The sequence below is a fragment of the Carassius carassius genome, chromosome 23 (assembly GCF_963082965.1).
Source record: "Carassius carassius chromosome 23, fCarCar2.1, whole genome shotgun sequence".
In the NCBI taxonomy this organism is placed as follows: domain Eukaryota; kingdom Metazoa; phylum Chordata; class Actinopteri; order Cypriniformes; family Cyprinidae; genus Carassius; species Carassius carassius.
This window is the reverse complement of record NC_081777.1, coordinates 8,881,494-8,908,696: the sequence shown is the minus strand read 5'-3', so window position 1 is coordinate 8,908,696 and position 27,203 is coordinate 8,881,494. Positions and strand designations below refer to the sequence as shown.

The 27,203-nt window shown below is 34.7% G+C and overlaps 2 protein-coding genes across 2 annotated transcripts; both read left to right on the top strand.

Annotated features, from left to right (window-relative positions):
• The first annotated feature begins 1,272 nt into the window (after positions 1 to 1,272).
• LOC132101313 (guanine nucleotide-binding protein subunit beta-5b-like) lies at positions 1,273 to 19,251 on the top strand. Its single transcript, XM_059506176.1, has 13 exons — positions 1,273 to 1,420; positions 2,060 to 2,209; positions 3,646 to 3,757; positions 4,814 to 4,950; positions 5,954 to 5,995; positions 6,516 to 6,592; positions 6,740 to 6,872; positions 8,372 to 8,515; positions 8,846 to 8,937; positions 13,736 to 13,784; positions 14,284 to 14,380; positions 18,365 to 18,531; positions 18,849 to 19,251. The coding sequence occupies exons 2-13, from the start codon at positions 2,084 to 2,086 to the stop codon at positions 18,858 to 18,860; spliced, it is 1,188 nt and encodes a 395-aa protein (XP_059362159.1). The 5' UTR covers positions 1,273 to 1,420; positions 2,060 to 2,083; the 3' UTR covers positions 18,861 to 19,251.
• A 478-nt stretch (positions 19,252 to 19,729) lies between these two features.
• On the top strand, positions 19,730 to 24,441 carry LOC132101312 (anti-apoptotic protein NR13-like). Its single transcript, XM_059506175.1, has 3 exons — positions 19,730 to 19,883; positions 20,853 to 21,263; positions 23,583 to 24,441. The coding sequence occupies exons 1-3, from the start codon at positions 19,821 to 19,823 to the stop codon at positions 23,703 to 23,705; spliced, it is 597 nt and encodes a 198-aa protein (XP_059362158.1). The 5' UTR covers positions 19,730 to 19,820; the 3' UTR covers positions 23,706 to 24,441.
• The last annotated feature ends 2,762 nt before the right edge of the window (positions 24,442 to 27,203 follow it).

Sequence of the window (27,203 nt, the reverse complement as noted above, 5' to 3'; positions counted from 1 at the left end):
TCAAATTTACAAAAATTACATTTGGCCTGCAAATTGAATGCATGTTTCTGAAATGAAATGTTGGGTTTAAAGTAAAACAGTTTGGGTTATTTTGTCATCCACTCATGGATCAAATATAGACAAACACAACCATTAATTATTCTCCACCTACACCCTAAAAACATGGTTCTTTAAAAATTCTTTACATGTAATACCTTTTCTATTTAGACCCCCATAATGTTTGCAAAATAATCAAATGGAATATTCGCTAAATGTGGTCTTTAATGTTCTTATTGGGAACATTATCAAAAGGAGTAAGAATGTATTTTTGTTAACAGGGATTTTTGTCTCACACTGGGTTAATGTATTAACTTGAATCCTGAAAAACAAACTTTGGTTAAAACACAACGAAATCACAATGTTTATGATTTGTCCTTAATTTTGGATGAATACTGTTCTCAATACAGCATATTTAATTAAATAGCCATTTAGTTCATATGGATTCATTAATGCCTTTTTATAGCAGGAAAGATACCTCACATGTTTAATTAAAAATATCTTAATATGTATTTTTAAGATTAACAAAAGTCTAATCAGTTTGGATCTACATGACAGAAATGTTTACAGAATTTCCTTTTTTGGGTGAAGTTTAACTTCAAGCAAACATGATAACATTTTGCTAGTATAAATGGTTAGAAAAAGTGCAGAGCCAGTATGATAATAAAATAAATAAAATAACATTATGGTGATACACTTGTGCCTGACAGAAGTAAAAAAAATAAAAATAAAATAAAAACAATTCCAATAGTCCCACCTTGAAAACAGTAGAGAGAAACATTAAGCAATTTGAACGTTTCTAGCCTCTTTATGTTTGAGAGGGTCAAAACAGGCCCCTCTAGTGACTTAAAACAGAAATCTCATAAACTATAACTCCTCGCCTCTCCTCTTCTCTGTCATTCTCTTTTAATCTCTGCAGCACGTAGCAGGTCAAAAGGTGTGGGGTTTAATCTGCATGATTTGGTTTAAAACATTTTGCACGACTGTGTGCAGTTCAGAATTTTTGTTTTGCTCTTTTCACAGTTTTGCTTGAATGTCAGTTTAAAGCCAGTGTTGATTCCTCTCTTACTTGATTCAATAAAGGCCAAAGTTATAATCTGAACGGCCATTCGAAGACCACATAAGTATTTGTATTTATTTATTTATTTTTGCTGCTGTTTCACTGATGAAGTACTGGGCCTTAGCTTTAACCAGCTTAAGCAGTACTATTTGTGAGTCTCTCTCTGACTGGCTACTATTTCTGCTGGTGAAACCTCTCTAGGGTTAAAACCTTAATGCTAAAGTAAGGAGCTTATTGTTTGCTTCTCTCCGGCTCAATCCCTTTTTCCTAACTCTTAAGACTGCAGCCTGCAAGCTCACACCTGATACAAACATCTTTTGAAAGGTAAGTTTAAATAAATTGATTTTACAGTATAGTTTAAATCTGGACAATGTTGTTAGTGTTTACAGATACCTATGAAACAAAAGCATGTCCTTTTACTGCTCTGTTCAGGTAAACAGATTGAGTTAGTGAGTGAGTGCAGTCAAACATTACTGTACTCTGGTAAAATGAAAATGTCTGTTATTGGTTACAGTTGCTATTAAAAGATAAATTGATGACCATTAATTGGCCTCTGTATTTCCATTTGCAAAACTAAACATTTGTACTTTCAATTTTGTGTATTTGTATTTAATTATTTATTAGTTGCATTTCTTCAGCATTTCCTACTAGTTCATAACACTTGGATAAAACACTGACACCAAGATACTTAATGTTTGTTTTGTTTGCCATTTTGTTCTCATTTTAACAGCTAATTTTTTGTTTGTATAGTACATGCACAAACCATGGCAAAAATAAACATTTAAAATCCCACAAAATGGTTTGACAAGTTCCCGGTGGTTATGCATTTTCCGTTAAAATAGGACATATGGTTAGGGCATATCAGAGAGTATGTCTTTTTTCAAATAGTGTTACATTCATGGTTTTTGTGTGTGGATTTTGGTTATTGTGAATACACTTTTTTCTCTCTCCTCATGTGTTCAGGTCCAGCCGCAACCAAACGCAAAGATGTGCGACCAGACGTTTTTGGCCATCACGTTTGGCCCGTGTGATAACTGCAGTCAGAACAAACCTCTGATGAATATTTATCTAAAGAATGAGCCCATCAACTACTGCTCCCTGTGTGTGGAGCTGGTATGTTATCACACACTTTAGCTGCTTCAGGATCAGTTCAACAACACAATGTGTATTTTAAGGCTTTCGTCTCTCAGGACATGATTTCTGTCATATCAGCCATCATTAATTGTATTACTTATTTAGTGAATATACATATATTAATACTGAATCAATATCAGTATTCAAACTAATAACATTACATGAATACTTCTGAGTATATAACAAAAACACTCATGAAATATCACCTTATACCATACACAGACCTCTGCAATTTGTACATGAAACACAGCACTTATATTTCTAAGTATAGAACTAAACACGTCCTGCCATCACAAGACAGTAAGTACTAAACATGATACCAAAATCAACAACAATGTTAATGAACATAAGAAGAGTATGATTTGGGACAGAAACACATGATAATTGTCCCCAATCTAGGTCTATTAAAAAAAAAAAATTATAAAAATGCATTTTGCAATGTTTTGGATGGTTTTAAAAGTCATTGCTTGTTTTAAGAAAGTAACTGCATCGATATGCATTAGCCTACTGCTGTTGAAAGATGTTAATTTTTCTCGCCAGATTTATGGAATGTAAATGCTTAATAATCTTGATTTATTTTATTATAACACTAACATGTGAGATTTATCCACCTGGACAGTTTTGAGGTTAAATTATTATTATTATTATTATTATTATTATTAGATTAGATTTATTTCTTCTGTTTTTTTTTCATCTGATAATACAGATCTGTGAATGTATTTTATGTTGGATTTATTATCATCGTTTGTTAATGGGGGACTTGTGGATGTTAATTAATTAAAAAAAAAAACTTGCTGTTTTTCTGTTTTGAAAGTAAATCTTGAAGCAAATATTTTATTGTTTCAGTATTATTTATTTTATTTTTAAGAATTTGATATTGTTAAATTGTTACACTGACTAACGCTGATACTTTTGTCCTGTTGTTTTAATGGCTCAGAGTTTTTTGTCAGAGATGTCAGATGCTGCAAACCAAATCCTCATGTCATCACTTACAAAAAACACGTGTGCAAAGTTCTTTATCTGTGAGCTTTCTGAAAACACACTTAGGCTCTTAGAGAGCAGCTCTCTTACTTACTTGTATATATATATATTGTAGTCACAAAAGTAACCAATGAAATACTAATCAATTTACAAACAGCGAACGCAATAAATTAATGGAAATAAAATGTAGCTAAAAGATTTAGAAACGGTTAAAAAAAGAATGAATTAAATTATATAAATCGAATGTAAATGTGATTTTGGGCTTCAGACAGTGAGCTCCAGAAATAAATGTGATGCTGATGGTGTTGATGTGTCACGTGACGCTTGCGTTAACGTCAGAGCATCATCAGCTTTGCAGACTGCTGTATCGGTCTCGGCTCATAATAAAGAGCATATTTATTGACATATCCGTCATCCATCTGTGTTTTGTAAAGATGGCCTGTCAGGGACTAGCAAAAGGTGAAACCATCCACACGCTGAAAGCGGAGTCTGAGACTTTGAAAGGCAAACTAGAAGAGGAGAGAGCTAAACTACACGACGTCGAACGTGAGTAAAACACTCAGCGGCTGTGTGTCAAAACCCGGCGAGATACCTAGCTAGACTGCATGAAGGTTAGACATTAATGCATTTTTTCTACGTCCATATGATCTATCCATAGAATAATGTGGAACTACGAGAACTAGGATATAAATCTTACGTAAAGATTTCAATTTAAATATAACCTTTAAATTGATGTAACTACGATTCAGGCCTGTATAGCCTACTATAAATTTGAACATATTTGACATTTGAGATATTCGAAATTGTTTTTAAAAGGTCATGTTTTTTTGGAACTGTTGCCCTGTCTTTTAGAGGTTTGTGGCAAAATTTAGTGCAAAGTCTGCATTAAAGAAATGTGTTGTATTTATACATATTATCTGCTATAGTTTCCTGCATTACTATGCTGGCACTCAATATGCTTTTTGTTTTTTCTACTGGATTTATGGTTGTTTTGTCATGTTTGGAGTTGACTGTCTGTGTTTTGTATGTTATGTTTATGTCTGTGCTTATTTACAGTATGTGGCTGTTCATAACAGCCTTTGATATGGTGGCAAATCTTTTAAAGACCTGATTATGTTTCAGTTGTAAACTATTATAAACATTCTGTTTAAAACTCCTTGATACAACAAAACTGAAAATTTAGAAAATTTGAAAAATATTTTAAATTGATTAGTGGTAGTATATGTGTTTACTTGGAATATTCTTGCACTGATTAGTAAAACATTTTTTTTTCAATATAAAAGGTACAAGTTCCCAACAAAGTGATGATGATTTCAAATGAGCAAATTCAAAGTAAACACATTTTATTAATGTCATCTGTACATCAAGACAATACTTACCATACAAAATGCAACAATAGCGATAATTCTATTTTTAGATAAAAAATAAAAATAAAAAAAAATTCAGTGTAATTTATTCAAAGTACATTTTTACTATTGAAATATAGGATGATATTGTTTGTTTACAGTAATACAAGTATCTTGCTAATGCTAAGATGAGTTTTAGGAAACATGCTGCTTCAGGTGGTGCTGTGGTTAATGGAGATTTGTTTTCTGACTTCAGTGCATCAAGTGGCAGAGAAGATAGAGGCTCTAGGTCAATTTGTCATGAAGACTAGGAGAACCTTAAAAGGACATGGAAATAAAGTGCTGTGCATGGACTGGTGCCGGGACAAGAGAAGAATCGTCAGCTCCTCTCAGGTAATCATATCATCACAGTACCTAACAACTGTTTGTTTGTGTACATTTACATTTAGTCATTTAGCAGATACTTTTATCCAAAGCGACTTACAAATGAGGACAATGGAAGCAATCAAAATCAACAAAAGGGCTATGATACACAAGTCCTGTAAGAAGTCTCAGTTAGCTTAAGAGGAAGGGATGTGTTTTTAGCCAATTCTTGAAGATTGCTAAGGATTCAGCTGCTCGGATTGAGTTGGGCAGGTCATTTCGCCAAGAGGGAACATTTAATTAAAAAGTTTGTGAAAGGGATTTTGTGCCTCTTTGGGAAGGCACAATAAAGTGACATTCACTTGCAGAATACAAGCTTCTAGGGGGCACATAACAGGGGTGCAGAGCCAGTGGCTGTTTTGTCGGCAAACATCAATGCCTTGAATTTTATGCGAGCAGCTATTAGTAGCCAGTGCAAATAAATAAACAGAGGTGTGACTTGCATTTTTTTCGGCTCGGCTCATTAAAAATTAATCTTGCTGCTGTGTTCTGGATTAATTGTGAAGGTTTGATAGCACTGCACTTAACATGAGCAGCTTTCGTTGGATCATCAGGATGGAATGAGAGGTAGAGTTGAGTGTCATCAGCATAGCAGTGATATGAAAAGCCATGTTTCTGAATGACAGAACCTAATAATGCCATGTAGACAGAGAAGAGAAGTGGTCTAAGAACTGAGCCCTGAGGCACCCCAGTAGTTAGATGTTGCGATTGGACACCTTACCTCTCCAAGATACTTTGAAGGACCTATCTGAAAACATTTGAAAACACACCTATTCCACAAGCATGTAAACACCCCACATTCTTAAACCTAACCACTAACACACACCCCCTCCCCTTAACAGTTTTTTTCTCTTCTCTTGCTTGCTTCTTAATCTAGTTGTCATCGGCTATTTAGAATTTCTTTTTTTCTCATTTTTTGTTGCTTTAAATAGAAAAAAAGAATCTTTACTGAAACATTAAATCTCTCCTATAGGATGGAAAAGTCATTGTGTGGGATGCATATACAACCAATAAGGTAAATCTTTCTATCTGTGTCACACAGTATTCTTGGGTGATATTTTGCAGTGCTAGAGCTGTTCAAAATAATAATCTGCATGTTTTATAGTTGTAATGCACTCTAATGGAAACTCAGGGTATTAGTGCCAAACTAATCTGGCAGCAATATAATCACACACATTAACACATCAGACATGCAGAATCTTTTTCTTGTATATACAGGACCATTGAAATACTCAGACATATGTGTACATAGTATTTTTTAGTGTTATTTTAAGAACCTGCATTTTCATTGCATGTTTTTTTATGCATGGGTTTAAAACATGTATGGAGAAAAGTAGTTTAAATAAGTTTTCATATTTGTGTATGTGGTTTGTTGAAATGAAAAAAGAACAGAAACATAATTTTAGTCATTAATTAGGCATACATACATCTTCAATGCAGTTGTTTAGTTTTCATTTAGTCGTCCATTTTTCATTTTCATGTATATTATGTATCAAAATGTAAAAAAAATATATTTTGTGATGTGAATTATGTAGGAGCATGCGGTCACTATGCCCTGCACCTGGGTCATGGCTTGTGCTTATGCCCCTTCTGGCTGTGCTGTGGCTTGTGGGTAAATATCATGAGAGCGTCATAAGTATTATTAGTAGTAGTAGTAAGTTTCATAATTTCGTAGGTCACTGCTAACCTTAACTAAAATAAAATGTACTATCTCTGTGCATTTCTACAAAATGTTAACATTTCTCTGTCTTTTGTTCAGTGGTTTGGATAATAAATGTTCCGTCTATCCTCTTTCTTTGGATAAAAATGAGAACTTGGCAGCTAAAAAGAAATCTGTGGCCATGCACACCAACTATCTGTCATCCTGCAGCTTCACCAACTCTGACATGCAGGTGAGTGTGTGTGTAAACAGGGTTGGTTATGCTTGTGATGGCCTACATTTTGGAAACACTCACAGATATATTAAAAAGTGGTAAAAAACAACTTTTTAGGAAATTTGATGTGTTCTTCACTAATTTTAGCTTTTTAAAGTTTATTTGAGAGTTAGGAATAGGGTAAATAATGCTATACAAATATCATTATTACCACTGGATTTATAGCACAAATTAATTTCTATATTTCATGAGTGGTAATGTCATATTCATTATGAATAAATTTATGTTACACCATTATTTAATGAGGTAATAACTGTTGCTGCTTTAAAGGTTTTACATCTTAATCAATTGCTCTTTACAAAAATGTGTTCATTGATTTTTTTCGTTCGTGTGCTTTATTTATATATATAAGTGCTAAACACATTATTTTTGAATTGGCATCAGACCCTGTGTGAGGTTGCATTCATGGAATTTTGCACTGACTGTATATATTTATTCATTTATTTCTAAATCACACCAACACATTACATTCACAGCCCTAAAAAGGAAGGAAATTATTTTTAACTTCTTTTTTTTTTTTTTTGAGACACAGTGCACTATTTGCTGAAATGGTCAAATTATATGAATTCATGGTTTAATAATTCAGCTCTAATCAGTGTGTCTGTGGCAGTGATGGGTCTGTAATGATTTAGCAGATATTTACAGAACATAAGCACATTTCTCATAGCAAATATCACAGCAATCCCCTGAAGTTCCCCTTATGTGATTTCTGCTTTTAAAACTAACCTTGTCATAGATCAGTAAGAAAAGCATTTTTTATTGCTTTTATAGCATGGGTCCTGGGATTTGGTCTGTTCAGTGAGCGTAACAGTCATTTGGAATAATTAATTCTAAAAATAATCACTACAGCTTTCTGTTGGGTTTGTGTTTGTCATGAGTGTTTCGAAAAAATGGTTGGGGGTTTTCTCTCTCTGCCTCATCTCACATCACGGATTGTTCCTCTTTCGTGATTATGTTCCTGTCAGTGACAAAGATAATAAAAAGACGAAGTGAAATGTTTTGTTTTCGTCAAGACAGGGGATTCAGTACATCTATTTATAGAAGTTGATTCCAGTGATTATGTTTTTTTAGGGTTTACACTCTCAAACTAATAGATAATTAGGGATAATTCACATAAAATGTAACATTGTGTCATCAACCTGATGCTGGTGGTTTTAATGTAGTTTCTTCAAGAAAGTTGAGGAAACAACAAATATTGTATTGCTTCATGTGTTTGTGGTCCTGACATGGTAATAATCAATATCTCCTGTAGAGGGTGACACAGGTATTTTTATATACTTTTATTCTTTTTCTTTTCAGGTAATTATAAAATGTAAGGTTACATATAGATCACATATAGTGATCTACACCTGCTTATCCATTTATTCAAGTCAAACAAAGAAGTGTGTGTGTGTGTGTGTGTGTGTGTGTGTGTGTGTGTGTGTGTGTGTGTGTGTGTGTGTGTGTGTGTGTTGCAGATTCTCACATCAAGTGGTGATGGGACATGTGCATTATGGGATGTTGAGAGTGGGCAGCTGCTACAGAGTTTCCACGGTCACTCAGCGGATGTTCTTTCATTGAACCTCGCGCCCTCTGAAACAGGAAACACCTTTGTATCAGGGGTAAGATCCTCAAAACACCATTGACGCATATACTGTTATACACACAAACCCCAACCCCCCACCCACATAACACATGTGAGATTACTGTCCTTACAGAAGAATCAGTGAAATACTCATTTCAGTTTATGAAGATGAAAGAAATCAATAGATATAAATAATCATTTCTAAATGGCCATAATTAACGTTAGAAGTCATGTGGATTGATTTTACATGTTAGGATGTTGTTCAGTCACAACGTAACTATTTTTAGGACATCATTCTCCTGAGATACACCCTGTTGTGTGTAAGTGTTGTTCTGCTGGTCTCTAAAGTGCTGTGTGTATGTTTCAGGGCTGTGATAAAAAAGCTAATGTGTGGGACATGCGCTCGGGACAGAATGTTCAGTCCTTTGAAACGCATGAGTCCGACATCAACAGTGTGAAGTGAGTGACCCGCTGCCTGCCACTTTCTGATAATCCTCTTAAGCTATGTTCACATCACAGTCCTTACACTCACTGAATAACATTGTGAACAGCAAATATCTATTTGAATCTGATATTTTTTAATCTGATCTTTGCTGCTTTATTATGTGGAAATAAATCAGAGAAATATAAGACTTTGTTCACAATCTGACTTCACTGTAAACAGTCGGGTTTTAAGTGTTTTTATTCCAATCTATCAACATTTATCATAATTGCTTATTTGGCATGAAAAGCTAAAGGACAATAAAAGCAGCCTTTAGTTTTATAACATTTATATACATATTGATATAGATTATATAATAGATTGTACACTGTATATATACACTACTGGTCAAAAGTTTGGAGTAGGGCTGTCAAATCGATTAATCACAATTAATTGCATCCTAAATTAAAGTTTGTGTTTACATAATTTATGTATGAATACTGTGTATGTATATGTATTTATATACATACAAACACATACATGTATATAGGTAATAAATATTTACATGTGCATGTGTGTGTGTGTATATATCAATATATAAACACATACTTTTATTTTGGATGGAATTAATTGCAATTAATCAATTTGACAGCCCTAGTTTGGAATAATTAACATTTTCTGATTTTTTTTAAAGGAGTCTGTTATGCCCACCAATGCTACATTTATTTGCTCTAAATAGTAATATTGTGAAAAATCATTGCAATTAAAAAAATAACAATAATTATTATTATATTTTGCAAAAAGTAATTTATTCCTGTGATGGCAAAGCTGAATTTATAGCTGTCATTACTTTAGTCTGCAGTGCCACATTATCCTTCAGAAGTCATTCTAAAATGTTGATTTAGTGTTAAAGAATTTAGAAAAGAATGTTATAATTGGAGAAAACAATTGTGCTGCCTAATATTTTTGTGGAAAAGGTGACATATTATCATTCAAACATTTGGGTAAACATTATGTAAAACTTAAAAAAGAAAAAAAACAAGTAGTAAATACTTCTATTCAGAAGTGAAATTGATCAAATTCGTGAAATTAGCCAAAAGTGATGGTAAAGAAAATGTTACAAAATATATACAGTAAAGACCAAAAGTTTGGAAACATTACTATTTTTAATGTTTTTGAAAGAAGTTTCTTCTGCTCATCAAGCCTGCATTTATTTGATCAAAAATACAGAAAAAACAGTAATATTGTGAAATATTATTGCAACTTAAAATAATAGTTTTCTATTTGAATATACTTTTAAAAAATAATTTATTCCTGTGATGCAAAACTGAATTTTCAGCATCATTACTCCAGCCTTCAGTGTCACATGTAACATCCAGTCGATCACATGATCATTTAGAAATCATTCTAATATTCTGATTTTATTATGAGTGTTGGAAACAGTTCTGATGTCTAATATATTTGATGAATAAAAGGTTAAAAAGAACTGCATTTATTCAAAATATAAAAAAATTCTAATAATATATATTCTAATAATATATTTTCTTTACTATCACTTTTTATCAATTTAACACATCCTTGCTGAATAAAAGTATTGATTTTATTTAAAAAAAAAGAAAGAAAAAAAAAATTACTAACCAGTAGTGTATATTGTTATTACAAAATATTTATATTTTAAAAACATAGCTTCTTTTTTTCTTTTTTTTACTTTTTATTCATCAAAGTATCCTAAAAAAGTATCACATGTTCTGAAAAAATATTAAGCAGCAGAACTGTTTCCAACTTTGATAATGAATCATCATAGTAGAATGATTTCTAAAGGATCATGTGATAATGATCCTAGAAATTCAGCTTTGCATCACAGAAATAAATGATAATTTAAAGTATAATAAATTTAAAAACAATTATTTTAAATTGTAATAATATATCACAATATTACATTTTTTTCTGTATTTTTGATCAAATAAATGCAGGCTTGATGAGCAGAAGAAACTTCTTTCAAAAACATTAAAAATAGTAATGTTTCCAAACTTTTGGTCTGTACTGTATATTTTCCAATAACTGCTGTTCACTGAACAAAAAAAAAAAAACAGAAAAAAACTTTTTTTTCAACAATAATAATAATAATTAATAATAATAATGTGAGTGCAAAGACTGTTGGAGTACTGCATATAAACAACAAACACACATGTACTATCTTAAGTGTATTAAGTTATTATTTAACTATTCATGTTTGTATTATGTTCAGTGTTTGATGCATTACTCTACTGGTGTCGTTAGACATAGTCATCCAAGAAATGCACCCATATGTGTATTAAATGTTTAAATGTAAAACCATAGGCACTAGTTGGCCTCTGCTGCTATAACAGCTTCCACTCATCTGTGAATAATTTCCACTAGATGTTGCATCATGCCTGTGGGGATTCACTTCCACACAGAGCATCAGCAAGGTCAGGGACTGATGTTGGAATATGGATTTTGACTTGCAGTTACCATTTACATTCAATTTGGGTTCATGTCTGGGTTTTATGCAAACCTGTTCTTCCACATCAGTTACAGTGAAGCATTTCTAAATGGGCCTTTCTTTGTATATAGGGGTACAGTCAGTGTCATGATAAAACATGAAACATCCCAATTGTACTTAAATTGCTTATATTGGGAGATTAAACGCCTGTATGCTTGATTTGATGTACTTTTTACCAATGTTCAAAGCTAAAATAGCCAGAGGTGGAAAGTAACGAATTACATTTACTCGCGTTACTGTAATTGAGTAGCTTTTTTGTGTACTAATACTTTTTAAAGTAATTTTTTAAATGTGTAATTTTACTTTTACTTAAGTGTATTTTGTTTGAAGTATTGTACTTGGCTACATTTTAAAACACATTAATTACTGAGTAAAAAAAATAAAAATAAAAAAAATAAATCGCTCCCTGGAAACTACGTCAGTAAATAATGGGCAGGAGGGCAAACTGGCGCTAAAGTCACAAGAAAGATGCAGACGGACAAAACAGGCGTTAGTGGTGCAGACACCGCTGAAAACGAAACCCCGTCATATTCTGAAGTTTAACTCGAAGGAAATGAAGTGAACCCTTGGCAATATGTATGCTATATTATGCAGTGTAAGCTGTACTTGCCTAGGAAGACCAAACTAGCAGCTTATAAAATCTCGACAAGACATCAACCCTTCGCAAGAATGTAGAGGTAAGCTAAATAATTCGTTGCATTGGTGGTTAAAATGAAGCTTTGACATTTTAGCAAGAGGTTTTGCACAAATTAGCTAAAAAGACCGTGGTGAGGAGTGTGCTATTTTTGTAGTTCAGTAAACAAGTTCAGTAAACAAGTTAATTAAGATACTTGCGTTTTAGACACCATATTGCCTTTTTTAGCTCTATTTCTACAACAGAAAATAATTCCAAACACAGCCACCAAAGCACAGTTTTGCGTCTCTGAGCAACGTGACAGTGTTTCGTTCCTGAATGAATCAACCGTTTAAATGAGTTGGTTCAGTCGCAATGACTCACTTATTAACAGTGACTTGCTGACACATACTGGTCATTTTAATTTCACATTTAAAGTATCTTTTGATTTTTTTTAAATAATTAATTTCTTATCATTTCAAATGAGTATTCAACATTTTATGTCTTGTATATCAAAACATTATTCATGCATTTGTAACTGCAGGTTAAATGCATTCTTGTCCTGCACTAAACAGTGTAATACATCTAAATGCCACTTCCAATGAATCTTCTGCATTTCCTCTGCATTAAAATATGAGTTTGTTGATACTGATTTGCCTGGTAACAGCCCAAATGTTTTATTATTCTAAATAACCGATTCCTTTAATTAAAAACAACTAGTTTGAGATTAATAGACCTATCCCAGGGGTGTCAAACTCAGTTCCTGGAGGGCCGTAGCCCTAACCCTGCTCCAGCACACATATCATGTAGTTTTCAAATAAACCTAAATGATTAGATTAGCTGGATCAGGTGTGTTTAATTAGGGTTATATCTAAACTGTGCAGGACTGTGGCCCTCCAGGAACTGAGTTTGACACTCTTGGCCTGTCCCATTTTGACTTCCTCCCACTGTTAAAATGTAACTAAGTAATTTTTACTCTGAGTAAATTTTAAATGAGCTACTTTTTACTTTTACTTGAGTAGATTTTTAGACTGGTACTTTTACTTGTACTTAAGTAAAATTTCATTAATGTAATGGTACTTTTACTTGAGTAGAATATTTTTGTACTCTTTCCACCTCTGAAAATAGCCAAATGTTATTACAAAAATATTACAAAACTTGTTTATTGTAATAGGGTGCTACATAATTGTGCCATGTATGCACAGCATATACAGTGCTAAAATTATAAAAGCGCATGTGGTCAACCTCACAAACCCAAAAACATTTAGGAAAGAGTTAGAATTGGGAATCTGTAGTGTGGACATAGACATAGTGTTGTCTATGTGTTTTAAAGGGATAGTTCACCCAAAAAAATATTTCAAACCCATCATACCTTCATTCATCTTCGGAACACAAAGTAAGATTTTTTTTTTATGTAATCTGATAGCTTTCTTACCCAGCATATACAGTGATGCAACTGATGCATTCAAGGCCCAGAAGTAATAAGGTCATCATTAAAATAGTCCATATGATATCAGTAGTTCAGGGTCAGAGAGCTTTCGGATTTCATCAAAAATATGTTAATTTGTGTTCAGAAGATGAACAAAGGTCTTACAGGTTTGGAATGACATGAGGGCGAGTAATCAATGACCGGAATTTTATTTTAAGGTGAACTATCTTTAATTGCCTATGGAAATTTGAACCTTCTATATGAATGCAGGTATTACCCTAGCGGAGATGCTTTTGCAACTGGATCTGATGACGCTACGGTAAGTTTTTACTATATTACAACACACCAGTTACCCCATATCAGTTCAAAACAATCAGTTGGCTTCTCAGAGATTACAAAGTTTTGACAGAAAGATTCACAATCAATAGTGTAAAACCTGTAACCCTGTGTCCACTGATTAATACCCCTCCTCCAAACACACCCTCCTGAGCCAGACTGAATCAATGGCATGATAATTGGTTTAGATAATGATACACAATGAATTTTTGATGACTTGATGATTTAATAATGTTGATCAAATTAGGTTAAGAGATACTCAGTTGACTGATTATGTGCGAGAGTGCATTAGAATAGATGTTTGAGTGTTTAGGATTTAGTAAGGCTGCTGTTGTTATAATCCAGGTCAAGGTCCATGCAGTGTGTCCTTGTTTTAAAATCATATCATGTCACCTGTTAGTCAGCCAATGATCACTGAGACTCAATGAATAAGATTCTGTATGTTTACACTGATCTCACTGTGAACTTTCATGTTGTTTCAGTGTCGCCTGTATGACCTGCGAGCTGACCGTGAGGTTGCCATCTACTCCAAAGAGAGTATCATATTTGGAGCCTCTAGTGTGGACTTTTCCCTCAGTGGTAAGAAAGTGGACAAAGGCCCTTAAAGCAGTGTTCAACTAAAAATAAAAATGTATATGAATAAATGTAATTATCAACAAATATTAATTCACCCTCATGCCATTCCAATTTTCTTAGTTTTTTCACTGAACACAAACGGAGAATGTCCCAGGTGTTCTTTTTCATATTTTTAAACTGAATGAGGACTGTACCATAAAAGCACCAGCCACAAAAGTGTCATAAATTCGCTCCATATGTCTGCTATATTTCAAGCCTATATGACAACTTTGTGTGACAACAAACATTTAAGCTTACAATTTTGATGGTACCCTTTAGACATTCTATTGACTTTAAGTAGGCTACCTTTAAAACTACATGTCAGCTAACTCACATTATAGTATTAGTAGGGTATTAGACCCTTAGGGTTAAAGTGAACAGGTTCAAAGGGACCATCAAAATAAAATAAGTACTCATTATTCACTGGAAATCTTTACATCAGCTGCTCAACCTCAATTTACATCAGCTCTCAAGTCTCAACTGAGTGATTGTACCTCCAAATATGAAAAGTTAAAAGGATAGCTGACCCAAAAATCTAAATGTTGTTCCAACCCCATCTTGTTCCAAGCCTGTATTTATTTATTTATTTATTTATTTATTTCTGTGGAATACAAAAGAATATGGGAATTCAAGTGAAAGTTAATAGGGTTACTTGTTGTTTTGGACCCCATTGACTTTTTATTGCATAGACAAAAAACTGCTGAAACATTCTTCAAAATATATGTGTTCTACAGAAAAAAAGAAAGTCATACAGGAATTAAAACATGGTAAACCATCCCTTCAAAAACCTGTCATGCCAGACTTGATATCAAACATCCATATTTTTTGACTATATCGTCATTAATGTCTAACATGATGTGACATGTTTTTTGCGTAATATCTGTATAAGAATGACATTAGAGGATGGTGTTTAAAAAAAAGGCAATAATATTGCTCTAGAATACTTATAGAATGTATGTGTCATGAAGCCTAGCTGATTCACTTGAAAACCATTTTATTTTCATTGCATTCCAAAGAGCAAGATTTCTCTGTATGTTTTAACAGTATAAAGTCGCACTGGTTTGAAACAGAATGAGGGTGAGTAAATGATGACAGAATTTTCATTGTTTGGAAAATTATTTCTTGAACTGGGCATCGATCATTAAAGTTGCTGTGACATCTCAGTTACATGTGACTCTTATACACTGCTCTAGGTGAAATAAGTACACCTAGCTGAAGCATCTTTACAGTCTCAAGTCTTTTTTGTTTGATGCGACAAGCTTTGCTCATCAACATTGGGCAATTCTTCTCCTCATCTCTTCTCCTCTCAAGCTCTGTTAGGTTGGATGGGCCAGATGCACATTTTCAGGTTTCTCCAGAAATACCTGATTGGGTTCAGGCTCAGGCTGTGGCTGCGCCACTTAAGGAAATTCACAGAGTTGTCTATAAACCACTCTTGCTGTGTACTTCATTGTCCTGTTGGAAAGTGAACCTTCTGCCCAGTCTGCGGTTTTGAATGCTCTCGACTAGGTTTTCATTAAAGCTAATATCAATATTTTGGTGCATTGAGCTTGTCTACTATTCTGATGAGTCCCTTAGTCCCTAATGCTGAAAAACAGCCCCACAGCATGAGGCTGTTACCAGCACACTTTACTTTTGGGATGGTACTCCACAGGTGATGAGCGGAGATGGTTTCCTTCAAACATAATGTTAGGAATTGAGGTTCATCAAACCACATAATCTTGTATCTCACACTTTGATGGTCCTTTGGGGGAATTTTTTTTTTTTTGCAAATGTTAAGTGTGTTTTCATGTGTCTTCACTGAAGAAAGGATTGAGTCTTGCCACAACGCCATAAAGCCCAGATCAGTGGAGTGTTGCAGTGATGTTTGTCCTTCTGTAGGTTTCTTCCATTTGTATCTCCCATCATATGATCATGGAGCCTAACTATAGTGACCATCTTGTTAGTGTGGTTCTCCATCAGTTGCTCAGTTTGGCCAGAAGGCCAGCTCTGGGAAGAGTCCTGGGGTGCGTTTCCCAAAAGCATAGTTGCTAACCTGTTAGCAACTTAGTTGGTTGGCAATGGGAAATTGTATTGCAACCAACAAAGTTGCTAACTTAGTTAGCAACTATGCTTTTGGGAAATGCACCCCTGGTTGTTTCAGACTTCTTCCATTAAGGGTAATAGACACACCATGCTTTTGTGACCCTTCAATGAAGTATATTTTTTTCTAAATTCTTCTCCAAATGTGTGGCTTGATGCAAACCTGTTTCTGACCTCTACAGGAAGTTCTTTTGACCTCAGGGCCTGGTATTTGCTCTGATATGCATTAGCAGCTGTTAGACCTTTTATTAAGGCATGTATGCCTTTCCAAATTTGAATTTGCCACAGGTTAACTTCACTTGACGTGTAGTAACATTTACAAGCAATATTAATGCTCCTGAGCTAAATTCAACTGTTCCAGATATCTTATGCTTATGCAATGCAACAGAATCATTTAAGTTTTTTTCGTTTCAATAAATCTGCAAAGATGTTAAAAACCTGTATAAAAACCTGTTTATCGTGTATAAGGTTTGCTTTATCATTTTAGTGTGTGGAGTGTATATTGATGTGGGATTAAAAGTAATTTAAAGCAGTTAAAGATAAGGCAGCAACATAAAAAATAAAAAAACGTGAAAAAAATGTAGGGGTATGAATACATTAGCAAGGCACTGTATAAGTGCACTGACTATACAGGTTTCTGCTAATTCCTTATTTTAGTACACATGACACATGGTTAATACTGACAGATATCTGCTCTAATGAAACCAAGGGTTTCCAAGGAAAGTTACTCAACATAGTCAAATGAGAGAACAGGCAATTACCTCAGCTGTGATGCCCACACTTGTGAGGATAGCATGTGTCTAACATGTGTCTCATTAGGGAATTTAGACTTATGACAGTTATATTGCTCAAGAAGAGTATAAAGATAAACCATAGTCTTCAAAAACACGAAGCATACAGAAGTTATAATAGAAGGGTTGAACATGATGTCATCATTTATTTACCCTCATGTTGTTCCAAACCTGTATGACTTTTGTGGAACCCAAAAGGAGAAGTTTAGCCGAAGTTTTGTTCCATGCAATAAAAGGGGATTGACAGTGGAAAGCTACAAAAATATTAAACAAAGTCCATAAAAGTACCACAAAAACCCAAGCCTTAAGAACCTAAATCTTTAATCTAGCTTTCAAATGACAAAAAGGACTGATTAAAATAAAACTAAATTTGTCTGTGGCATTATAACGAACAATATTTCACTATGTTTGTAATAAATTACACAAAAGACAATTAAAAGACAAATAAGACATATTCTGTAATAATCCACTTCACTGACACTAGAGGGAAAGCAAAACTTGAACTGAATTGAGCTGGATAATATTTTTTCATATACTGCTTCTTTATAGCTGAATCAGATTTGTTTAGGAATTGATGAGCTTTCTACTGTTATTGAATTCTGAACGTTGAGACATTGTAAGTTATTGAGCTGAAATAAATTAACATTGACCTGTTTTGAGCTAAAAAAATGTCCTTCTGTAGAGCTAACTTAAACTCATTTCATAACTAATGAACTTTGCACTGTTATTGAACTGAACTAAATTAATTTTGATCTGACTTGATCAGCTCTACTAACTACAGAGCTGCTTTATAATTGAATTAAGTTTGCTTCATAACCAATACATTTTGCTATTTTTTTTTTACTGAGCTAAATTGAATCAACATTAAACTGAGACAGTACTATCTTAGCTGCCTTAGAGCCAAAATTGGATTTAATTTTGCAACATTATTATATATTATATTCCTGTTTATTCATGTGAAGCTGCTTTGACAATCTTTATTGTATAAAGTAAATGTTACTTGACTTAATATTATACTAAACAACAACATTTTTCCCTTGTTACCTATACTTTTTTTTTTTTTTTTTTTTTACAGGTCGATTGCTGTTTGCAGGATATAATGACTACACCATTAACGTCTGGGATGTCCTGAAAGGTACCAGAGTGGCAATTCTCTTTGGCCATGAAAATCGGGTCAGCACCGTCAGAGTGTCCCCTGATGGGACCGCGTTCTGCTCAGGCTCATGGGACAACACTTTGCGGGTTAGTGTCCGCTTCAGGTTCTCTGGGGGAAGTGACTTATGTAATATACTGAATAGTATGGTTTTGGTCTTTACTGGCATCAGGAACTATATATAGGTGTTTTACACTTACTGTGATGTCTGTCCCTTGAGAGCAGTAGGGGAATTACTCAACATAGGTTATAGTTTCCCCGTGGTCTTTTCTGTCTAACCTTTATAAGGTGTAAAGAATAGAAACTTCTTAGTTCCTCTTTTGTGAATTATCATATGCTATGGTGATCATCTTGGTTTGCACTGAACTATTTTATCTCCTAATTTTATCTCATTTCTTTGTTGCAGATCTGGGCTTGAAGAGTTCTTCTGCAGCAGTGTGAGAAGATATTTGTACTTTGGCTTCTCAGTATCACAGCACACAGTGGGACTTATCTAGAGGTCCTTATAGTTATCTTAGCACAATTAGATGTCTCTTTTCCATGGATTCTCACTAAATAAATAAATATATAAATAATAATATATAAATATATTTAAGTATATATATATATAATACACTATTTGAAAAGGATTGCCGTTGAATAATTCGTTTGTAAAATATTTTTTTTAATTAAAACATAAATGTTTTAAGATAAATAACTATACTTTTTTTAGATATATTTTAGTAGGATTACTTGTGCATTTGGTCTAGATCAAATACGTATTTTTTTAGAAGTCTTGAAATTTACATTCATGAATGAGTTTTGCTTGCAATAGAATTCAAATATATATATATATAGATAAGTGTTTAAAGTGTGTATGTGTGTGTGTTCACATCATGTGTAATATAATCATAATCCCAATTAGCTGATTGATTTGTTTGTCCACATCAGTATTGTTAGCAGTTTCCTGAAAATATAAACTATATGTTTACTATTGTTTGGGGTTTATAAAATATTGCCACTGTATTTGGGAGAATTAAAGGTATTTTCCTGTTTTTGTGTGTGTTTGAGTGTTTATACCGTGTGATAAACGAGTTCAAAACTGAAATGTTAACACACTTAAAAAATGAAAAAATAAATAAAATAAATATTCGTCAAAACATAATTGGAAAAGATTTTTACGCAAGTTACAATTCTTCGGGAATCAATGAAAACTGCCAATGATTACATTTTATAGTGTCGTAATACTGAAAACAGAAAATCGTTCTGTATCAGAAATATTGAATGGAAAGTACAATATGAAAAGAAAGCGTCCTGACGCGAGAGGCGTGTCTGCGCAAGGAAAGGGGACGTACGTTGATAAAGCGTGTGCACTGGGTGGAGTGACGGAGCGTCTCCTATGAGATCTGACTGCTGTTTGCGCAACTGTGGGTGGAGAGCGCAGTCTGACATCGCTGGGAGGGTGAGCTGCATTATTATTTTCACTTTTATAGAGAGAAATTATCAATTTCATTATACAATTCCTTTAAAAATCAGACTTAAGTTGAAATGTATTGAGAAAAACGTATATTTAAAACCGTTCTGTTGGCTCGCTTCTTTGTATTCTCGTGCGCAATGGCGCAGCCGGCTTTGTGTTTCACAGTGTTGCGTGCGCTGCCTTTCATTTCTCAGTGCTGTTTTTATCAAATTCTGCTTATTCATATGGATTCTGTGTTAATACTAGCGACAAAAAGTGACGTAAGCAGGTTTACAGTGGACATTGTTGAATCTAAATGTTATTATGTTTTGCCTGAAGGCCTGAACCCAAACAAACAGGCTAACACACGCAGTAATTATGAATAATTTACGCATTTATGAACTTATCTGCGATCTGTTAATGTTGCATAGACACATGAACGCAAGCGCTTGCTTGAATTAACCCGTAATGACGTACAACTGAAATGAAATGAGTAATTACTATAACTGGTAAAGGTTTTAGCCATAACTAACAAATGATACAAAATGAAAACATTCTGAAAACTTGTAACCCTGAATGATAAGTACAATATACATAGTAGCCTACCTAGTATTAATTATGATTTGACAGAAGTGACAATAGCAGCAGTAACTAACATTTTGGTCGAAATTGTGTTTAGCCTACTATGGTAATTTTTTTGCGAGGGATGTTTACATCAAACCATTAAAAGGTAGGCCTCGTTGACAAATAACATGGCAAAATAACAATTAATTAAAAATGTTTCGTTTAAAACGTTACTATTTTGATGTTATTTCGTATAATAATTTATTTAAATACTGTAGAGTGACATTCGTGTTAAACATTCACATATTCCCTAGTCTCTTAACTAAGTTTAGCTGCATGAATGGACATGTGATAAACAAGATTTCTAATATTACAAAACCCTGTCTAATGTTTTATGACCCTGCCTTTTAGAAAATGTCCTGTTGGTTGAGGGAACAGACTTTGATGCTGGCAGAAGATTACATCGGCTTCTGCAGCGGGATCCAACAGACTCCTCCCAGCGAGTCAGCAGAAGCCATGAGATACCTGGCCAAAGAGATGGAGCAGCAGCACAGAACCAAATTCCGATCCCTCTCCCAGGAGTTCCTGGACGTCTGCGGATCAGACCCCAGCAAGTGTCTGCAGAGAGTCATGAGGGAACTGGTGGTAGATGGGAAACTGAACTGGGGGAGGGTGGTCTCCATCTTTACTTTCACTGGAGTGCTGGCCAGTGAGCTCCTGTCCAGAGGAGAGAATTCAGAGTGCTCCCGGAGACTGGCCGAGACCATCGCTGATTACCTTGGAGGGGAAAAACAAGACTGGCTGGTGGAAAACGGAGGCTGGGTAAGCATTAGCTGTGTAGACTGCGGCAGATGCCTTTATGCTGGTAAATGATGGTTTTAAAGCCATGATATTTTTTGTTTGTGCGGTACAGGGTTGATGTGTAGGTAGTAGGAAGACCCTGTGTAGTTGTCAAGTTTCAACTTTTAGCGAGGCATTTAGTGAGGGCTTTTTTTTCTACATCAGTTCTGGTTTAATATGAAACTGCGTGGGTGTTTAAAGTGCATCGTTTGATCTTTCGTTTTTACTCCGAGAAAAACAGCCTATTTTGTACAGCGTTTCATACCAGAATCTCTGACCTTTTCCTATCTGTATACTTCAATATGCACATTTGTAAACTGTCATTGGAAGGTATTGCAGTGTCAGTGATATGCTGGTCTAGTTTTTCGAGTAGGGCAGTGTATACCTTCTTGTGGCCACCCTGTTTTTGTCAATTAGAGAGTGAGACAAGCCAAAGAATCCTGGGAATGCTTGTGGGGAAGCAGAACTGCTCTTTAAAACACTTTTAAACAGGCTCTCAAATGTCTCACCATGGACTTTTTTCTGTGTAGGCGTCCGGTTCTTCAGACTCCTAGGCACTGACCTATGAAAGCAATACTTGTTCCAACTTTAAATACCCTCAATAACCCCAGGAGATGTTGTTTATTTATGCAGACTGATATCTGTTGTAATTACACTCATGATTCTGCGGAACATGTTAGTCAACACAGTCAAATGCAAATGGTTTAGCCATAGGGTGGTTTAATACAGATTTGTTTATTGTTTAAAAGATAATGTTTAATGAATGCACTTTATGTAGCTTAAAAAAATACCACTTTCTTAATGTTTTTGTAGTAACGGTCAAATTTTGTGGGCAAAAAGGCAATTGTGTTTTTATTTATTTTTTTGTCAATAGTGTAGCCATGCAAAGAGCACAGTCACTTTCAAATCAAGCAAATTTCTGTTGGTTAACATGGCAAATTTACAAGTCCAGCTTGAACCGGTTTCAAAATCTTTTTGCCCTCACACAAAATTCCCGATTGTGTGGATTCCTATTGAAATGACTTGATTTTGCCTGTGAAAATTCACCAAACAATGGTAAATGTGACCACAGTTCAATATTTTTCATTTCATGTCAACTTTATTAGAGTAATTGAGCATCAAAATCTCACACATATGAATTTTCACAAACCTTCTGCTCTTATCCATATAATTATATAGGGACCAATTTGTCAAGCTTTAAAAAAGGTGCATAAAAGTAGTCTATACAACTTTTGTTCATCATATTTCAGGTCTAAAGCCATTAATATACGATAAGTAATCGTGTTTGCCATTTTAGATGTGCCAAATTTGAATGCAGAGGAATAAGCTTTGACAGAGAGGAAGATTTTAAGCAAATTAAGATTAAAAATGTCAGTCTGTTCCTCACAGAAAGCTTTTGTATGACCTTCAGATGACTTGGAGTACATTGAAAAATAGGACCTGCTGCGCTTCTGCTTTTGTGTTCCGCAAGGGAAAGTCAAAGATTTGGAATGTCATGAGGGGCAAATATACTCTTTTAAAACATCACTAGTGGTGTCATAGTGTAGTCTTAAAATTATAAATGTGCTGGCTTAAGGAAAATGCCAGCTTGTATTTGCATGAATGAAGAGTTTGAGAGTCCTGGTTTGACCCTTTCTGTCTCTCTTCCCTATTTTCTCTTTCTCTTTTATTTGGCAGCTGTTGAAAGCAGAGCCGATGGCCACTCAGCCATTTACTCTATTGTGTTTACCATACAGTTGCTTACCATACTCCATGATTCACTCAGAGTTTGTGCAGCATATGAATGTGAGCTAGTGCACCTGGACTCTGACCAGTGCAGCAGGTGTCTGTCTGAAGACAGCTGCTCAGGCTGACTCTTCAAGCCTTCTGCTGTTTGTTCTGGTCCTTAGGCAGTTACAAACAGCAGTCACGCACGCCTGTGCTTTTGCCTTCTGCTTTTGAAACTGTCATATCTACATTTAACCCTTGAAATATCAGTTTGCTTCTGAAACTGGCATACTAGGTATGCCTGTTGTCAGGAGTGCATGGATTATGTCAGATACATTTGGCCAAAGCAGTAGGAATTCTGAGGAATATTTAATTTGAAATGTTAAAGATGTATGTGCCGCTCCTCCTGAGAGCAGGGTTATGTAATGCTCTCATATATTCTGAGTGTGTAAGTAGGCTGTGCTATTATGCAATCTCTCTGTATATTGTTGACATTTTAGATACTTTGTCTAATGAGGTCCAACATACTGATCTAACTGTATCGAATGGGAAGCAAAATGTGAATCTCATCCTGATCTCTCTTGTCTTTTGTAGGAGGGTTTCTGCAGGTTTTTCCACAATGCAAGACAGATGAACCAAGAGTCCTCCATGAAGACAGCACTGTTTGCAGCAGCAGGAGTGGGTTTAGCTGGTCTAACCTTTCTCTTAGTACGCTAATGTTTTTAGGTTTTCTCGCTGTCTCTCTTTCATACACACCACACCTGCTTTCTGTTTTCTGTCATATGGCAGAAGTCAAAACAGTTCTGGTCTTCAGGTTTTTTGCACATTTTTTTTCCATGTCCGCACCTGTAATTACAGCAAACAGTCATTCTTTGTTGATTGTACACTCTTCACATGACTTTCAGGAGAAAAGGATAGAAGTACTAAATCTTTTCATATCTAACATGGTGCTTTTTTATTTTATAGTTGCTTTTGTCACTTGTTCCTGTGTAAATCAAATTAGTTTAGATAGTATTTACAGTTTGTGAAGATTACACCACAGTTTATTGTTTGTAAAGTTTCTTTCAGTCTGCAAACAAGATGCCCACCAATCTGTTGTGTCAGAAACCACTGTAAGACATTAGAGATAAAATGCATATATTTTGTAATGACAGAGCAATTATCTTTGTTAGACCACTTTTTGCCTTGACTGGTGGTTTACATATGATCATTTACACCTTTGGGATGTCTCTCAGTTTCATCCTGGAAGTCATTTGTTTTAAAGGTGCTAGCTTGTTTGGTTCCAAACATCTGTGATATTTTGCCCATTGTAAGTTTATGCTGTAAATGTATTTATTTATCTCTTGAGAACAATTTATTACTATTTAGGCAATTCCCAACAATTGTAAAAACATTATATTTTTTGCATTTTTATTTATTAACTTCTTAATAAAATAATTTTACTGTGAAACAATTTTTTGTACTTAAGGTTTTATTTTGTATGTAAATGATGATATAAATTTGTTTATTTCTGATTGCTTCTCTAACATAAGTACCCAGGTTTTGTCTTCAGAGCACAGTTCATTTTGCAACACAAGTATTTGTTGCATAATTGCCACAAGATGTGTTATTACAGACCACCTGAGATTCTCAGCATTTCTAATTCGGTGCATAGAAGTAGTCCACATACAGCATACAGGAATGGCACATTATAGGGCTACAAAGGGACCTTCTGAAACCAAAAACATGCATGATGATGGTCAAATTTTAACTTTCTTGGAGGTATCCTAGAAAGCAAGGTTAACTTAGTGTCATATAAAGCCTAAACTGTGGGTTGATTTAATTCAAATCTTTATAACTTGTGGTTATCAGTTCCAAAAACACATCTGTATGTTCCGCTATCTCAAAGCACCCTTTTCTGCTTTTGTGGTGTTAATCCCGCCTTGCGGTTTAAAACTTGTGCGATAAACAACGCATTTGTTACAATTTTAACGACTCAATGCTTGGCAACTGACATGTTGTCTACCTCATATTCACATGCTTTTGACAATCACAGTGTGTTGTACTTTATGAACATTTTAGCATTTGGGAAAAATGTCAATTGGAGTTAAGAAGTTTTATTATTATATATAGTCCAAAATTCCTTTCAGAGAAAACTTCACAGCACTTGGCAATATATAAGGATGCTATGCAATGCTATAGAGCATTCATGTAAATAGGTCACATGCAGTGTTCTTTTAGTTAATAACACTGACACTGCAAATAAAAGCATTAACTGAGATTCTAGGGAATGTAGAGTCTGAAACGTCAATGTATTCAGGCACATCTCAATAAATTACAATGTCATGGAACAGTTAATTTATTTCAGTAATTCAACTCAAATTGTGAAACTCGTGTAAATTCAGTGCACACAGACTAAAGTAGTTTAAGTCTTTAGTTCTTTTAATTATGATGACTTTGGCTCACATTTAACAAAAACACACCAATTCACTATCTCAACAAATTAGAATACTTCATGAGACCAATTAAAAAAAAAAGTTTTTAGGGAATTGTTGGCCTTCTGGAAAGAATGTTTATTTACTGTACATGTACTCAATACTTGGTAGGGGCTCCTTCTGCTTTAATTACTGCCTCAATTCGGCGTGGCATGGAGGTGATCAGTTTGTGGCACTGCTGAGGTGGTATGGAAGCCCAGGTTTCTTTGATAGTGGACTTTAGCTCATCTGCATTTTTTGGTCTCTTGTTTCTCATTTTCTCTTGACAATACCCCGTAGATTCTCTATGGGGTTCAGGTCTGGTGAGTTGCTGGCCAGTCAAGCACACCAACACCATGGTCATTTAACCAACTTTTGGTGCTTTTGGCAGTGTGGGCAGGTGCCAAATCCTGCTGGAAAATGAAATCAGCATCTTCAAAAAGCTGGTCAGCAGGAGGAAGCATCAAGTGCTCCAAAATGTATTGGTAAACGGGTGCAGTGACTTTAGTTTTCAAAAAACACATGGGACCAACACCAGCAGATGACATTGCACCCAAAATCATCACAGACTGTGGAAATGTAACACTGGACTTGGGCTATGAGCTTCTCCACCCTTCCTCCAGACTCTAGGACCTTGGGTTCCAATTAAAAGAACCAAAGACTTTTAAACTACTTCAGTCTGTGTGTATTGAATTTATTTAATTCAATGCACCTGTAAATACCCAGGAGTAATTGTTAACACCAGGCAAAGTGTAAACAAGATAACCTGGGATACCATTTACCTGAGGTTTAGAATGACCCAGGCTTAACTATCTCAAATGTGAAAAACCATTAGCATTTGAAGGATGTAGCCCCTTGGGAAACAACTATAGAGAGTGTGCAATTTCAGACACAGCCGAGTCACCATGGAATTGGATGAATACATCTGAAGTAAGCTATCCCTGAAAACTCTGGAGCAAGTTATGTTCAGAGCATGAGTTGCTATGGCTAACTGCATACCCTAAAACTTAACTCAGTTTTTGGAACTGAAATGTGAGGTTATCCATTTACCTATACACAAACGTGTCCAGGTATGTGGCATAACCTACTTTCTAGAAGTCCCCCCAGGTCAACAATTGTTTACATTGTTTAAAGCTTATTACCAGAATAATGGTACCTGGATAATTCAATTTTCCCTTATTGAAGTAAAAATACTGAGTATGTTTTCTATGTACTTTGAAATAAAATAAAAAAATCCCTCCACTTAAAAGAAACTGGATACCATTCTGCTGACTATCACATATCCAAACATGTTTTGCACACAAGCACACATGCTGAGAGAGTAATTCTGTTTAGTCTTTATCATACCAGCTGTAGTCATACACAAAATGTTCTGGAGGATAAATAAGTGCTGGTTGGCAGATGTGAGACAGTCTGGAAGAATGCAGCATTTCAGTGGAATAAGTTAAGAACCAAACATTTGAAAAGAAATGTTTGAATTCATATTGAGGTGTATATTTCTTTTGAATTGTAGACTTTGATGTCTTGGAAAGCCTAATCAGAGATAAGACCTTACTGAATTTACAGAGACTCCTGTGATATTACTTGAGTTCTTGTTCTTCAAAAGGAGCTTCTGGGAAGCAGGAGACTTACGCAAACATCTCCATTTGCTTTCCATATGATCTCCCTACTGTCTAGATCAGGGGAAACATTATTTCATATAATGCTGTTCAGTGAACGTTCAGAGCTCACAGTGTGCAAAAATGTATCTGCCGACAGAGCA

Bases quoted from the DNA above. Each gene is read 5' to 3' on its own strand.
- LOC132101313 (XM_059506176.1), top strand. From the start codon at position 2,084: ATGTGCGACCAGACGTTTTTGGCCATCACGTTTGGCCCGTGTGATAAC. The intron at 5,996-6,515 runs GTAAATCTTTCT...TGAATTATGTAG, and splicing joins ATGCATATACAACCAATAAG to GAGCATGCGGTCACTATGCC. The intron at 14,381-18,364 runs GTAAGAAAGTGG...TTTTTTTTACAG, and splicing joins TGTGGACTTTTCCCTCAGTG to GTCGATTGCTGTTTGCAGGA.
- LOC132101312 (XM_059506175.1), top strand. From the start codon at position 19,821: ATGAGATCTGACTGCTGTTTGCGCAACTGTGGGTGGAGAGCGCAGTCT. The intron at 19,884-20,852 runs GTGAGCTGCATT...CCTGCCTTTTAG, and splicing joins AGTCTGACATCGCTGGGAGG to AAAATGTCCTGTTGGTTGAG. The intron at 21,264-23,582 runs GTAAGCATTAGC...TGTCTTTTGTAG, and splicing joins TGGTGGAAAACGGAGGCTGG to GAGGGTTTCTGCAGGTTTTT.